This window comes from Archocentrus centrarchus, chromosome 3 (genome assembly GCF_007364275.1).
Source record: "Archocentrus centrarchus isolate MPI-CPG fArcCen1 chromosome 3, fArcCen1, whole genome shotgun sequence".
In the NCBI taxonomy this organism is placed as follows: Eukaryota; Metazoa; Chordata; class Actinopteri; order Cichliformes; family Cichlidae; genus Archocentrus; species Archocentrus centrarchus.
The window spans coordinates 30,658,013-30,671,760 of NC_044348.1; the positions used below are offsets into that span (position 1 = coordinate 30,658,013).

A 13,748-nucleotide genomic window follows, 5' to 3' on the forward strand; every position below is an offset into this window, starting at 1 on the left:
AACTTTTTAAACAAGATTTTCAGGTTTATTACACAATAACATAATTTTGTTTGAGAATGTGTTTTTGGAAAGCATAAAAACTCATGATGATTAAACTCAGCAAAGTTGTTGCTAGGGTACCACAGGATAGCATTCATAGCAATAACTGTTGCATATAATTGCTGATAACCATCCAGCCCATGCCGGCGCACACTGATTGCCACTGTGAACATGATCCCACTTCGTGTGCCCTCAGCTCTCCGGCAGATGTTGCTAAATTCTTCATTAAGCTGCCCAATCCTATGCTCTCCCACTTCAGCTACAGCAGGCTTCAGCTCACACACTGCAGCAGGTGGCATGTGGGTAGTTTTTAGCAGGTGAGGGTTACCATGTTGTTGGGACTCAGGATCTCAATCCAATAACCATCAGGGTCCTGGATAAAGGCCAAGCCTTTCATTTTACCTGTAGGGAGAAAAAAAAAAAAAATTACAGAGGGGAGGGGGTGGGAAATAAAGATTTTTGCATTAGTACAAATATTCATAATTAGCATATAGTGTTATATTGTTCTTGTGAATTAAAGTAACACTGTGCAATAGATTTCTGTCCAAACTGCCAATAATGCTTTCAATTTTCTGTTTAGCCAGTCTGAAAATAATAAGACATTATGTGCAATTAATTACAGAGCTGTCAGTGAATGTGCACCAGGGGACAGTGAGTGAAAATATACAAACACTTTCAGGATCATATTTATGACACTGCCTTTGCGAAAGTCAGTTTTCTCCTGTACTATGGATATTTTAGGCCTTACTAACAGTTTCTTCCCACTTTCGGAAAATGGGAAAGCGTAATTTCTAAAATATTTCCAGTGTATAAAGCAATTAAAAAGGGCTAAATTTGCAATTTCCAGGTGAACACACACTGACAGAGTGAAGCTAAAAAGTATGTTTTTTGTTTTTTTTTTTAGATTAATGGCTTACAGTAAACAGCAAAGTTAACAAGTGGAATTTCTCCATGTTTGAGATCAGCTGTGAGGTGGAGCTGGGGAACATCGAGCCAACCTTTTTCATGAGGTTGATTAAGCCAAGTGCAGTCACCAAAAAATAAATAAATAAAACACTGAGAAACCTGCCGCAGCAGACGAAGACCCAAACAGGTCAGATCAGAACCAACATCAGTGCAACATCAGTTTTCACAGATCACACCCGAGGTGGGAAGTAACAAACCCGAGTATTTATTTATCTGACATTTTTACACAGATATCTGTATTTCCTACTCCTGACATTTTCAAAAACAATGCTCATTACTTTAGTTTTAACACATTTAAGGGAAGCTTTTATTTCCCAGCACTGAGGGAACAATAATGCATAAAAGATAATCATACCGGTGTTTCCATCACTGGAGCTTATTGCATACAAAGAGATGAAGGAAGTAAAAACATATAATTTATGTATCATTTACAGCACTAAACTCGGGTTAAAGTGGGCCGGAAGATGTGGTCACGGTATTTCAGCATCTAGCTAGCACTACAGTAGAAGAGCAAACATAAAGGGAGTAACACTTTTTTAAGTGTCAGGTAATCTTAGGTACAATGTTTCACAAATTGTTTGTGTGCAGTTCGTAACACAGTGTGTCTGTTGCTGCTGGAGAACAAGAATCAGAGAGAAGTTCACTCAGAGATGGAGAAAGATGTAAGAAAGAGGACCGGAGAGGAAGAAGGTTTACAGTGGCATTTGATGAACTGGGAATTTAAAGCTTGCATGTAATGCCCTTAAGTCAGATACTGGATCTATATATGTGAAATTATTTCTTTCATATTGTGAAATGTTCTGGAAAATAAACGGTGGTATACTAACTTTGTGTTATTCAAAGATTGCAGTTGCAGTCATTCTTGATAAACAAGTGATATCCATACTAACTAGAGGAATGTCAGACGGCATATAAATTGAATACACAAGCAACGAATGGACTTAAGTATTCAGGTAAAACTTACTAGAAACTCATTTATCTACTAAATTTGATCATGAGCCTCAAATTCACAAACACGTCACATCTCACCATCATCAGCCTTCTTGACAAATGTGACTCCTTCGTCCTCAAACAATTTGCAGGCTGCATAAACATCAGGAACTGCAATTCCAAGGTGTCCTGTCAAGTGTCAGGTATACAGACAGTGTTCATACAAACACAAGATTCTGGGAAAAAGCAGCAGACACAACGCAAACGAATAAAAGTCTTACCAAAGCCGCGCGGATCCGAGTTTCCATTGTGATAAGACAGACTGTCGTCAGCCTCAGAGCCCCAGTTACTGAAAGAGCAGATTCAGAAAGACTGATTCAACTTTCTGACTGCTTACAACACTAACTTTAGGTTTTCAACTACAGAGGATTGTTTTCACTGGGTGGGGGAGAACACAGCTTAAGATATGTATAGTGCAGTAAAGTTATTTTGCTCCTTGTGCTATCTAACATCCACTCTTACTGTGTCAGCTCAAGGGTGGCTCTTCTTGAGAAGGTCCAGGCCGTTTTTTCCTTCACATCTACAGGGATCTCCTTCTTGTCCTCATAGCCCAGGAAGAAAAGAGAGAAACGCATAGAGGGAAAGTCGATCTTCTGCAGGAGCCTGCGAGAGATTACACATCACAGAGAAAACAGTTGAAAATACATAACAGTTGTTACTCATTGGAGTGACGAATAAGAGGACGTATACAAATGCAGTTTAACTGAGAGCTGAATAAACGGAAGCCCACACAGATACTCACGTCATCCCGAGGATTCTGGTGTAGAAATCCAAGGACTTAACGGGATCTTTAACCCTCAGCATCGTCTGCTGCATCATGAAATCCTAACAGGGAAACACAGTAACAGATTTATGACAAGTCTTCAAGGCAAGTCAAATATTCTGCAATAGTATGAAGTAATCACAAATATTACACGATGGAAAATGACTGTTTCCTTGAACTGCAGAAGAAATCAGATTCGTTTAAAAAAAAAAAAAAAAACTCTAATTGACTTTTACACTCGGGTCTAATCAAAAAGAAAACAATAATATCAGTCAAAGTATGAATGCAGATTTGTTGTTGGTTACTCTGCATGAGTGACAGGGCTACTGAGCCCAGCCTCAGATCTCCTCTGAAACAAGCTGCGGCCAAAGTACGAGACAATTATTTTATATTTCATTTAACTTAAAAAAAAACACACAAAAAAAAACTATCAGTCTCAAGCAGCCTACTGACTTATCTTCCTCTGGTGCATAGTCTTATCTATGCAATTAAAGTGTATTTTTTTGTTTTGATAAACTGTGTGTTCATGTCATCACTATATAAACAGTGAAGTCACTGTGACTGCTTGAAACGCAAAGAATAAGAAACAAGAACACACAGATTGTGAATTTCTGGGCCACTGTGACATGCGAAGCAAGAATTTGGTCCCTAGCTGGTATTTGTTTGTTTGTTTGTGTTGATTTTGTTGTAATCCTGAGGTCTCCTCTTCCTTCCTGTCAAAACCAGTTCAAATGTTATTTTAAAGTAGTACAAAAACAGGAAGTGGTATTTACCTCTCACCAGGTACTTCTGTCTATTCAAAAACAAACCCCTCTTTTCTCTGAAAACTTTGCCAGTGCAAAATCGATTCAGCACAACAGACAAACATCGGCCACTGCAGATGATACGTGTTATCTTATTTGCTGATAGACCAACAGAGCACATTATCAGCCAATCCTGATGTTTGTCCAATAGGTCTATGCATCCATAATAAGAAAATTCCTTTTTACATGCCCTGCAGTCACATTCAGCATGTGAGCAGAACCTGTACAGCTAATGTGCATATTTCATCACTTTGTTTTAATATCTGAGAGTGTTATTTACAAGTATTTAAGGCATTATTGGTGAAGGAATCTCATTTCATATATTTTCACTTGTAAATTGGACATGAAAATGCAGGTGTGTAACACACGATTTCCGCGTTTGTATGAAAATCAAACATCTGCTCTGGGAGTGTGTGGATGTGTTTCACAGATAAGTGTAATGTGTGTGTTCTCTTTCCTGTGCATTTCCTCCTACAGTGTTACATTTTCACACTGTGGTATAGAAACACTGCAAACTTACCAATCATACATCTCCCCTGAGAGCGTCACAGTTTTGCCAGCTAAATTCAGCACCTGTAGTTCAGCACTTACGCACAACCCATTACACAAAAAAAGCAAAAGTGGAAAGTCCCTCAGAAACAAAAGTCCCCTTTTATTTCTCAGGTCAAAGTTCACATCTGAAAGTTCACACATTTGAACAAGTCCAAAGCTTGAATTTAGAGCTGCAATGATTTCTCGAATAACTCAAATAATTTGATTTGATAAAAAAAAATATCTGACACAAATTTGTTGCTACATGCTTCGTTTAAACCAGGGGTGTCCAAACTTGCGGCCCTCTTCCGGCCCCGCCCACTTCCAGTCCGCGAATTGATGTCAAAAATAACTTACAATTTGGCCCTTTAAGTTTCGCCTTACCCTCCAATTAAGAGGGTTAAGCGAAATGTCAAAAAAGTCACTTAAAAGTGACTTTTTTGTATGTTATTTTTGACATCAATTCGCGGACCGGAAGTGGGGCGGGGCCGAAAGCGGCCCGCAAGTTTGGACACCCCTGGTTTAAACTCTGCAGGGCTCAGGCGTCTCCATGTAAGCGGAGCGTTTCACCCACATTAGCAGCGGTGATTTCCATTATTTTGGAAAAACGACCCTTTGACACACAGAGTATCGTCGCCGACACATTTTTCCACGCCTCTGCTGCTCTGCATGCTTGTGCATTTTGTGCTGGCAGTGCTGAGAATTTTAGCTGTTAGCTACCGGAACTGATCGCTATCGTTATCGGGCGGCGCCATTAGCCCTCACGATCATTCGTAATGACAGGAAACCACCCGGTCACCCCTTGAGTACTGAGGGGCTCCATCGAAATATTTTTTATGCTTTAATCCCTGGTTAGACCTGCAATAGAAACGTATTCAGGAGGATGCTTGTGAATACAAAGCATTACAACATTAAGCTCCTGCAGCCCCCAGTTTTTCAACTGAAATGCTGATAACACAACAGCAGCAGGTGTTTTACATGCAGTCTGTCTGCACATGTGCGGCAAGTGCAAAGAGGCGGAGCCACTACCGAGATGGTGAGCTCAGGTGGAGGGAAAGGAAATGTTTTTCTAGCGTCCAAAGCAGCAACGCTTTTTCCTGTAACCACCTTAAAAGCTTTACTGGGAAACAGCTGGAGGTCCTTCATCAACCACCTGATCAACAAATGAAGAACAGAGAACTTTGTAGCTGCTCCATCCACCGCTGTTTGTTCCACACAGAATAAAAGCCGCAGTAAATCTGCGGAAGTTAAAATATGCAGGAACTGCATAGACAAAAGTACTTCTTATCCAATTGCTCGGTGGAATACTCGATAGAATACTCGATTACTAAAATAATCGATAGTTGCAGCCCTACTTGGATTTCAAAGATGTGACTGACAAGTGAGAGAAACAGAAAAATACTGATTGCCACTGTTTATAATCATATGTGTATTTTCTGTCATTTGAAGGTGTACATACAGGATGGTAAGAGGGGTGTTGCCTGTAATGTAGGGACTTCAAAAACAGCCAGAGTGATAGGTGATGTGGATAACACTGATTATCTCTTCATCGTGGCACCTGTTAGTAGGTGGGATATATTAAGGAGCAAGTGAACATTTGAGCTCAAAGTTGATGTGTTAGAAGCAGGAAAAAATGGGGAAGCGTAAGGATTTAAGCGAGTTTGAAGAGAGCCAAATTGTGATGGCTAGACGACTGGGTCAGAGCATCTCCAAAACTGCAGCTCTTGTGGGGTGTTCCTGGTCTGCAGTGGTCAGTATCTATCAATGGTGGTCAAAGGAAGGAACAGTGAGGAACCAGCGACAGGGTCATGGGCGGAATGAAGCCTGGCCCATGTGGTCCGATCCAACAGACGAGCTACTGTAGCTCAGACTGCTAAAAAAGTTCATGCTGGTTCTGATAGAAAGGTGTCAGAATACACAGTGCATTACAGTTTGCTGTGCATGGGGCTGCATAGCTGCAGATCAGTCAGGGTGCTCATGCTGACCTCTGTCCAGTGCTGAAAGCTCCAACAATGGACATGTAATCATCAGAACTGGATCACAGAGCAATGGAAGAGGGTGGCCTGATCTGATGCATCAGGCTTTCGTTTACATCACGTGGATGGCCAGGTGTGTGTGTGTTGCTTGCCTCGGGAACAGGTGGCACTAGGTGCACTATGGGAAGAAGGCAAGCCAGCAGACGTGGTGTGATGCTTTTGGGCAATGTCCTGCTGGGAACCCTTGAGTCCTGCCATCCATGTGGATGTTACTTTGATACGTACCACCGACCCAAGCATTGTTGCAGACCACGCACACCCTCTCGTGGAAACGGTATTCTTTGATCTGCTACTAACATCTTGGTGCCAGCTACCACAGCACACCTTCAGGGGTCTAGTGGAGTTCATACCTCGATAGGTCAGGGTTGTTTGGGGTGGCGTTGGGATACATTACTAATGCTGACAGGCACATTTTTACAAATTCAATATAAAAAGTACACAAACGATGAAGCTTAAAGGTGCGGCATCACACCTGTGAAGGACAAACATGCTGTGTTCATTTAAATGCATGTTTTCCAACTTATGGTAAATGGTAAATGGACTAGTTCCTATATAGCGCTTTTAAGATAAGATAAGATAAGATAAGATAAAACTTTAATGATCCCACGACGGGGAAATTTGTGCATTACAGCAGCTCAATACAGAGAAAAAATGAAAAGGATGAGCACTCAAAGCAACTTATGAGCATAAATGGAAGCTAAAGTTTGTTTTCATGGCCTAACTCTAACTATTATTAACATTATTAATTATTAATAACTTATTAACTATTTATATATTATTTCAGCTGCTGTTCTGTCTGTTAATCGTCTTTGGGTGGTTTCACACTTTTTGTGCCAAAAAAAAAAAAAAAAAAAAAAAAAGCCTGGTTGTGAATCGGGAATACTGTCAGTGCCAGAATAAGCCAAATTTAAGCCCTGCCTTGCAATACTTTCCACCAGCATCCTTCTTATCCAACAATCAGCCTTCTGAAGTGCCTAATGTTTCTCTCAGAAGGTATATTTGGTTTCCAGGTGACTATTAAACTTCCCTGGCACGATGCTGCCATTACTGAACTCTTTCCAACCAATCATGACCTGGGGTTGCAGGTTGTTGACGCCTAAAGTCTTAATACAGGTAACTTAGGCCGCACTTTTTCCCCAACAGTTTTTCTTTACGTGGTTTTGTCTCCACAGGAGAGTAAACAATTCTGGTTCTTCACTATCAATCAAAGCATTTTATTGCAAATTTCATGCTCTATGGTGATGATCTGTGGATGACACGAAACCTAAAGCCACACCTCAAACCACTCCACACCCACTCGTTAATGAACACCACTTTGTAACCACCGAATCAACCGTTAAACCACTTTTTAAGCCGCAACTTGTCGTGAGACTCAAATATTGTTTTTCTGAACTAGAAGCAAACTCCAAATGTGGAACTAGAAGGCATAAGCGGAACGTGGATCAGCGTGTATGTTGGACACATGCCAATGCGTTCAGGATTTACCAACAACATTAGTCATTCCCATTCCCGCTTGCTTTTCGCAACAGGATACTGAATTAAATCCTGGTCTGACCGCACCTTAAATGCCAACTTCTCTATAAAAAACACACACACACACACACACACACATATGCGGCTCTTTCCTTACGCACAGATTTTTGTTTTACGCAAGCTTTTGGTGATGACCAAGTTTGGAGTGAATTTTATTCCACGGCGGAAGCCAGCCGAAAGTTCATCTAGAAAGGTTACCTTACATCCGCCTATCATGAAACCAGGTGGCTTTAATAGCTGCGGCAGAAGCAAAAGCACCGAAAACCGTGCTCAAATGAGCAATAACGCGCATTTTGTGAAGAAATGTGTCCGATAATGGACGCAGCAAGAAAAGCGGGTTAACCTGTTTTGGAGCTGCTGGCCTGTCGGGTTTGAATTATTCACCATTTAAGTTTAGATCAGCTCCGTGATGGGGCTGCGGTGGTCTTACCTTAGTGATCGGGTTTCCATCTTTACAGACTGCTGCCATGGCCTCGTCTGACAAACCTTTATCGCTCATTTTCTCTAGAAGAAGCTGGACGGCGAGCTCGTCGGATCTGACTTACTGGGAGAGCGACTCGGCTGAGGGAGTTCCAGGAGAAATGACTTCCGTTACAAGATTTCAACATAAAAGGCACAGTCACCGAGATGGAAATGTAGAGAGGACCGCCTCTGCTCGTTTCCTGCTCCACAGTCTCGTTCTTAAAGCTTTGCGCAATTCACAGCTCAAAATCATCTTTGTCTTATACTGGGTCTCAGTGCTTCTTTGTGGTTCTTGGAATAGAATAGAATAGAATAATCTTTACTGTATACAAGTACACCGAATGCTCAGTGCGTTTGTGCGGTTGTGGCCAAATTAAAGATATTTATTATGGCATCATAAGGGAGAAAAACGATTGAAACCCAGTATTTAGGTTAGCCATAGCAGGGGTGTTTCTGGGATCTTTAAATGGGTACCCACAGGAAAAGTGCATATTTGATCAGAAATAAACAGTGTATAAAGCTTGTTGATACATTGTTTTTGACTTTCACTCATCTGCCTTCACACTCATATGAAACTGAGTGACATTCCATTCTTAAACCCTTTATAGGGCAAGTGACCATATTTGGTCATTTCCACACACTTGAATGATGACAGTACTGAATAGAATAGAATAGAATGCCTTTATTGTCATTATACAGGATGTGCAATGAGACTGGAGGGCCACTCCTGTTCAGTGTCATGCTGTAGAAAGTCAAACTTTCTAAAATAAAAATATAATAATCTAATATAATCTAAAAATATACAGAAAATAAAATGTATTAAAAAATACTGAAAATAAGAGAATGTATGAAAATATATACATTGTAAAAAATAAAATACATTTATACATATAATAATGAAGATGGTGAGTATTGCACTAGTGAATGAATACTGGATATTACACAATATAGGACTGATAGATATTGTTCAGTATGAATAATCTAATATTGCACAGAGATGTGGGTGTTGCACAGTTACGGTGGGTGAGTGTGTGAGTTCAGGGTGGTGATTGCTCTGGCGAAGAAACTGATTTTGAGTCTGTTCTGGCTTTGATGCACCTGTAGCTCCTGCCAGAGGGCAGCAGGTCAGAGTTCAAAGCCAGGCTGTGAGCTGTCCTTGATGATCTTTTTGGCTCTGCTGAGGCAGTGGGAGGTGTAGATGTCCGTCAGGGAGGAGAGAGGGCAGCCAACGATTCTCTGTGCTGTCTTGACTACCCTCTGAAGCCTCACCCTGTCTGCCTCAGTGCTGCTGCTGTACCATACTGTGATACAGTAGGTCAGCAGGCTCTCAATGGATGAGCGGTAGAAGGTCAGCAGCAGGTTTGAGTCCAAGTTGTTCTTCCTGAGGACCCTCAGGAAGTGAAGTCGCTGCTGAACCTTCTTGATAACAGCTGTGATGTTATCTGACCAAGAGAGATCAGCAGAGATGAGGACACCAAGAAACCTGAAGGTGTGGACCCTCTCCCCATGCTCGCTGTTGATGTAGAGGGGAGCTGGGTCAGTCCTGTGCTTCCTGAAGCCGATGATGATCTCTTTGGTTTTCATGGTGTTCAGTGCCAGGTTGTTCTCTGAACACCAGGCTGTCAACTTCAGGACCTCCTCTCTGTAAGCTGCCTCATCTCCCTTTGAGATGAGTCTGACCACTGTGGTTTCGAAGAAGAAGAAGAAGAAGAAGAAGAAGAAGAAGAAACAGCCTTTATTGTCCCACAGAGGGGAAATTTGGGTGTAACAGCAGCCGCAGTTATTATAAATATAAATAAAGATATAATAATTCACACTATTAAGAAAAGAATATATATAAAATCAACAAACAACAAACAATTAACCTTAATACTACTAATAATAATAACACTATATACAATGTACATGATGTGCCTGTGTGTTGAACCTTAACAGGCCGGACTATTTACAGTATATTATATATTATCCTACATTGTGTAGGCTATTGTGGTTTTTGTTGGGAGCAGTGATGGTTATAAAGTCTTACAGCTGCTGGGAGGAAGGATCTGCGGTAACGCTCCTTTGTGCATTTAGGATGCAGCAGTCTGTCACTGAAGGAGCTCTCCAGCTCAGCAACAGTTTCATGCATGGGATGGGAGACCTTGTCCATCAGTGATGTTATTTTGGTCAGAGTCCTTCTGTCTCCCACCACCTGCACTGAGTCGAGAGGACATCCTAGGACAGAGCTGGCTTTCCTGATGAGCTTGTCTATCCTCTTCCTCTCAGCTGTAGACAAGCTGCTGCTCCAACATACTGCTGCATAGAAGATGGCTGATGCCACCACAGAGTCATAGAAGGTCTTCAGGAGTGTCCCCTGCACTCCAAAAGACCTCAGCCTTCTCAGCAGGTAGAGTCAGCAAATTTGACGATAAGGTTGTTATTGTGGGCCGGACTGCAGTCATGGGTGTAGAGGCAGTACAGGAGGGGGCTCAGCACACAGCCCTGTGGGGAGCCAGTGCTCAGTGTGCAGGTTGAGGAGAGATGGGGGCCAAGTTTCACAGTCTGGGGCCGAATGGTTAAGAAGTCCTTTATCCAGGAACATGTGAGAGGGGGGAGGCCCAGGGTGTGCAGTTTGGTGGTGAAAATGTCCGGGATGATTGTGTTGAACGCTGAGCTGTAATCCACAAAGAACATGCGAGTGTAGCTCTGCTATTGCGCCAAGGTCAACACAGAGTGGAGAGCTACAGCGATGGCGTCCTCTGCGGATCTGTTTGCACGAAATGCAAACTGATGCGTGTCGAAGGTGGGGGGGTATTTGATGTGCTGGAGAACCAGCCTCTCAAAGCACTTCATGATTACCGGTGTGAGGGCCACAGGGCGGTAATCATTTAGACTGGTGATGGATGACCTTTTGGGCACGGGGATGATTGTGGCTGTTTTTAGGCGGGGGGGTGGGGGGGGGGGGGTGACTGCTTGGGCCAAAAAGAGGCTGAAAATCCTGGTGAGAATCAGGGTGAGCTGGTGGGCACACGCTCTGATCCAGGTACTCCGTCTGGTCCCAGCAGCCTTCCTGGGGTTCACTGCCAAGAGCACACGCCGTACCTCATGCTCCTGGACAGTGAGTGGGGCGGAGCTGGATCTCGGTGGGGGAAGCAGGGCCGGAGCAGATGGGTGGTCCTGAGGCGTCTCAAAGCGAGCAAAGAAACAGTTAAGTTCCTCTGCGACACACTCAGGTCTCCTGCTGTCACATCACAGCCTCTGAAGTTTGTGATGTTCTGAATGCCCTGCCACACCTCCTGTGTGTTACTGCTGGACAGATGGGACCCTATTTTCCTTCCTAGTCCGCCTTGGCTTTTTAACCTGACTGCATCACAGTCAGGTTAATTCATAGGATTTCTTATTATGTCAGCCCATTCTTTGCAACTATAACAGCTTCAATTCTTCTGGGAAGAATTTCCACAAGGTTTAGGAGTGTGTTAATATGAATTTTTGACCATTCTTCCAGAAGCATATTTGTGAGGTCCAGAGTTGGCAAAAGCACTAACATTCTGTATTTAAGTAGAAGTACAAGTACTTGTGTACTGTATTGGTTCAACTTCTGTACTCAAGTAAAAGTAAAAAGTACAGGCTCTGAAATGTACTCAAAGTAAGAAAGTAAAAGTAACTCTTTGGAGGACATTTCTACCAGCTATGTTTCTGTAAAGCTAACTGAACCTCATTATATATTATTGTAATAATATAAAATATCAGGTTGAATCTGTTATGTAGGACACAAGCTGTGAAAGGGAATTTAAACACAGCTCTAGTCTCTGTGTCCTCCATAGTAGAGGGAGACTGTGCCTCCACCTAAACACAAACATGAGGATACTCAGGGGTTACAGTTCAGAAGGTGGATGAACCTTAAGATCAGCTGTAGTGGCTCTGCATGGGGAGAAACTGCACACACTTTTTGTGTGGATATTTGTTGAGCATTTAGAAACGTTGCATTTAAAACTACCTGCCACACGTTACTCTGTTTATGCTCGCTCCTGTTCTGTAGTGCTGGCTAAATGCAGAATTACTGCGAGCACAACTTACGGACATCGGCTGTCCCGGTGTTGTGATAAAAAGTGATCGTCTACTAGAAAGTGATTTTTGATCGTTTCTATGTGCTTTTATGTGTGATGTCTTTGCTTATATTGGTGAATAGAGTGTAGTCAATAGGATTTATGAAGGGATTAAATATAAAATGAAGAAATGACCTGTTATTCAAGTATGTTTATGACTCTGCATTATTGCACGTACATTATAATAAATCCAGTTTTATTTGGTCACTTAAAATATCTATATAGAGTGTAATGTCATATTTGTTCTGATTTGTGCTGCCCTCTTGTCCAGATAGCTCTTTAAAATCTGGCCAATCACCAGGAGTGGGCTGGGGTTTAAATTCAGCCCGGGAGTTTGGTTTGGAGAGGCCTTTTATCCGATTGTACAACGGACAAACCATAATTTTAAAACAAGAGAACTTTATTTGCAGTATAAAAACACTATTTATTCAGCAGCATTAAAACAACTGTGTGTGCATGTAGCAGCAAAGGGGGGGTGGGTAAAAAAAAATTCAGATCACCGGCCGGTTCGACCTGGAAACGACCGGCCGTTCGGGAAACCTCCCGAGTCTCCCGATGACCACCACGCGCCTGCCAATCACAGTTTTTACCCTGATAAATAAAGAATATGTAAAAGTCGCTGCCAAAAACTGATTGCAGCTTCTACCTTGTGACAGAAATGTTTCTTACTCAAAATGACGACATCATTCACGAGAGAAATGTTTGACATATTTTTCACAGATTATAGGTCAGCAAGTCATTTACAACAGTTTAAATATGGGCAATCATTTTCTGGCAGTCACTTTTTGGCAGACGATCACTTTTTTGGCACAACACCGGCCCAATGTAACCCCTGGTTATAGCACTATAAATGATACATACATTATCCTCTTATTTACCCCGGGCCCCTAACGTTTGTGCTAGAGAGAGAATTAAAACGGTTTCGGAAAGTAGAGAAAATGAGCTTTGCGGGGATATTCGGTGTATTACGGTAGCACTCACAAGTTGCTGCTGTCTGAATGAACCCAAAAAATTCTGCTCCTCTCACACACACACACACACACACACACACACACACACACACACACACACACACACACACACACACACACACACACACACACACATTACGGTACATCACAGGAAATCACGTGCAACGACAGTCCAATCACAGTAAAGGGTTGTATCCCCGTTGACCAACGCGAGCAGAGGGAGAGGAGGTGTGGTGAAGCAGAAAAGTGCAATTTTCACATATTTTCTAACTTTAAATAAAATGAAAATAAAAGAAAAAGAAAACTCCCTGGCTGGTTGAGCACTGCAATGTGAGCATCTGTGTCCAGGTGGACAGGAATTGCTTTGCAACCTACCACAGAGGCCCCAAAACACCTGCTCATTTGTAATATACAAATGGAAATATTTGCAAAACTGAGGAAGCAAGGTTCAAAAACTTTTTTATACATATTCATTACAGTCCATATTTCAAGTTTATGTTGTTTTATATTGTGTTCACATTGAATTTCAGGTTCTAGTTCAAAATACTGAAAAATCAAAGTCCGTTTTT

At 42.0% G+C, this 13,748-nt stretch overlaps 1 protein-coding gene across 1 annotated transcript; it reads right to left on the reverse strand.

Annotated features, from left to right (window-relative positions):
* Positions 1 to 8,250, reverse strand: glo1 (glyoxalase 1). The gene is made up of 6 exons (XM_030722956.1): positions 8,092 to 8,250; positions 2,738 to 2,820; positions 2,458 to 2,598; positions 2,217 to 2,284; positions 2,035 to 2,124; positions 1 to 441 (listed from the first exon to the last, which is right to left on the reverse strand). The coding sequence occupies exons 1-6, from the start codon at positions 8,158 to 8,160 to the stop codon at positions 350 to 352; spliced, it is 543 nt and encodes a 180-aa protein (XP_030578816.1). The 5' UTR covers positions 8,161 to 8,250; the 3' UTR covers positions 1 to 349.
* Between the last annotated feature and the right edge of the window lie 5,498 nt (positions 8,251 to 13,748).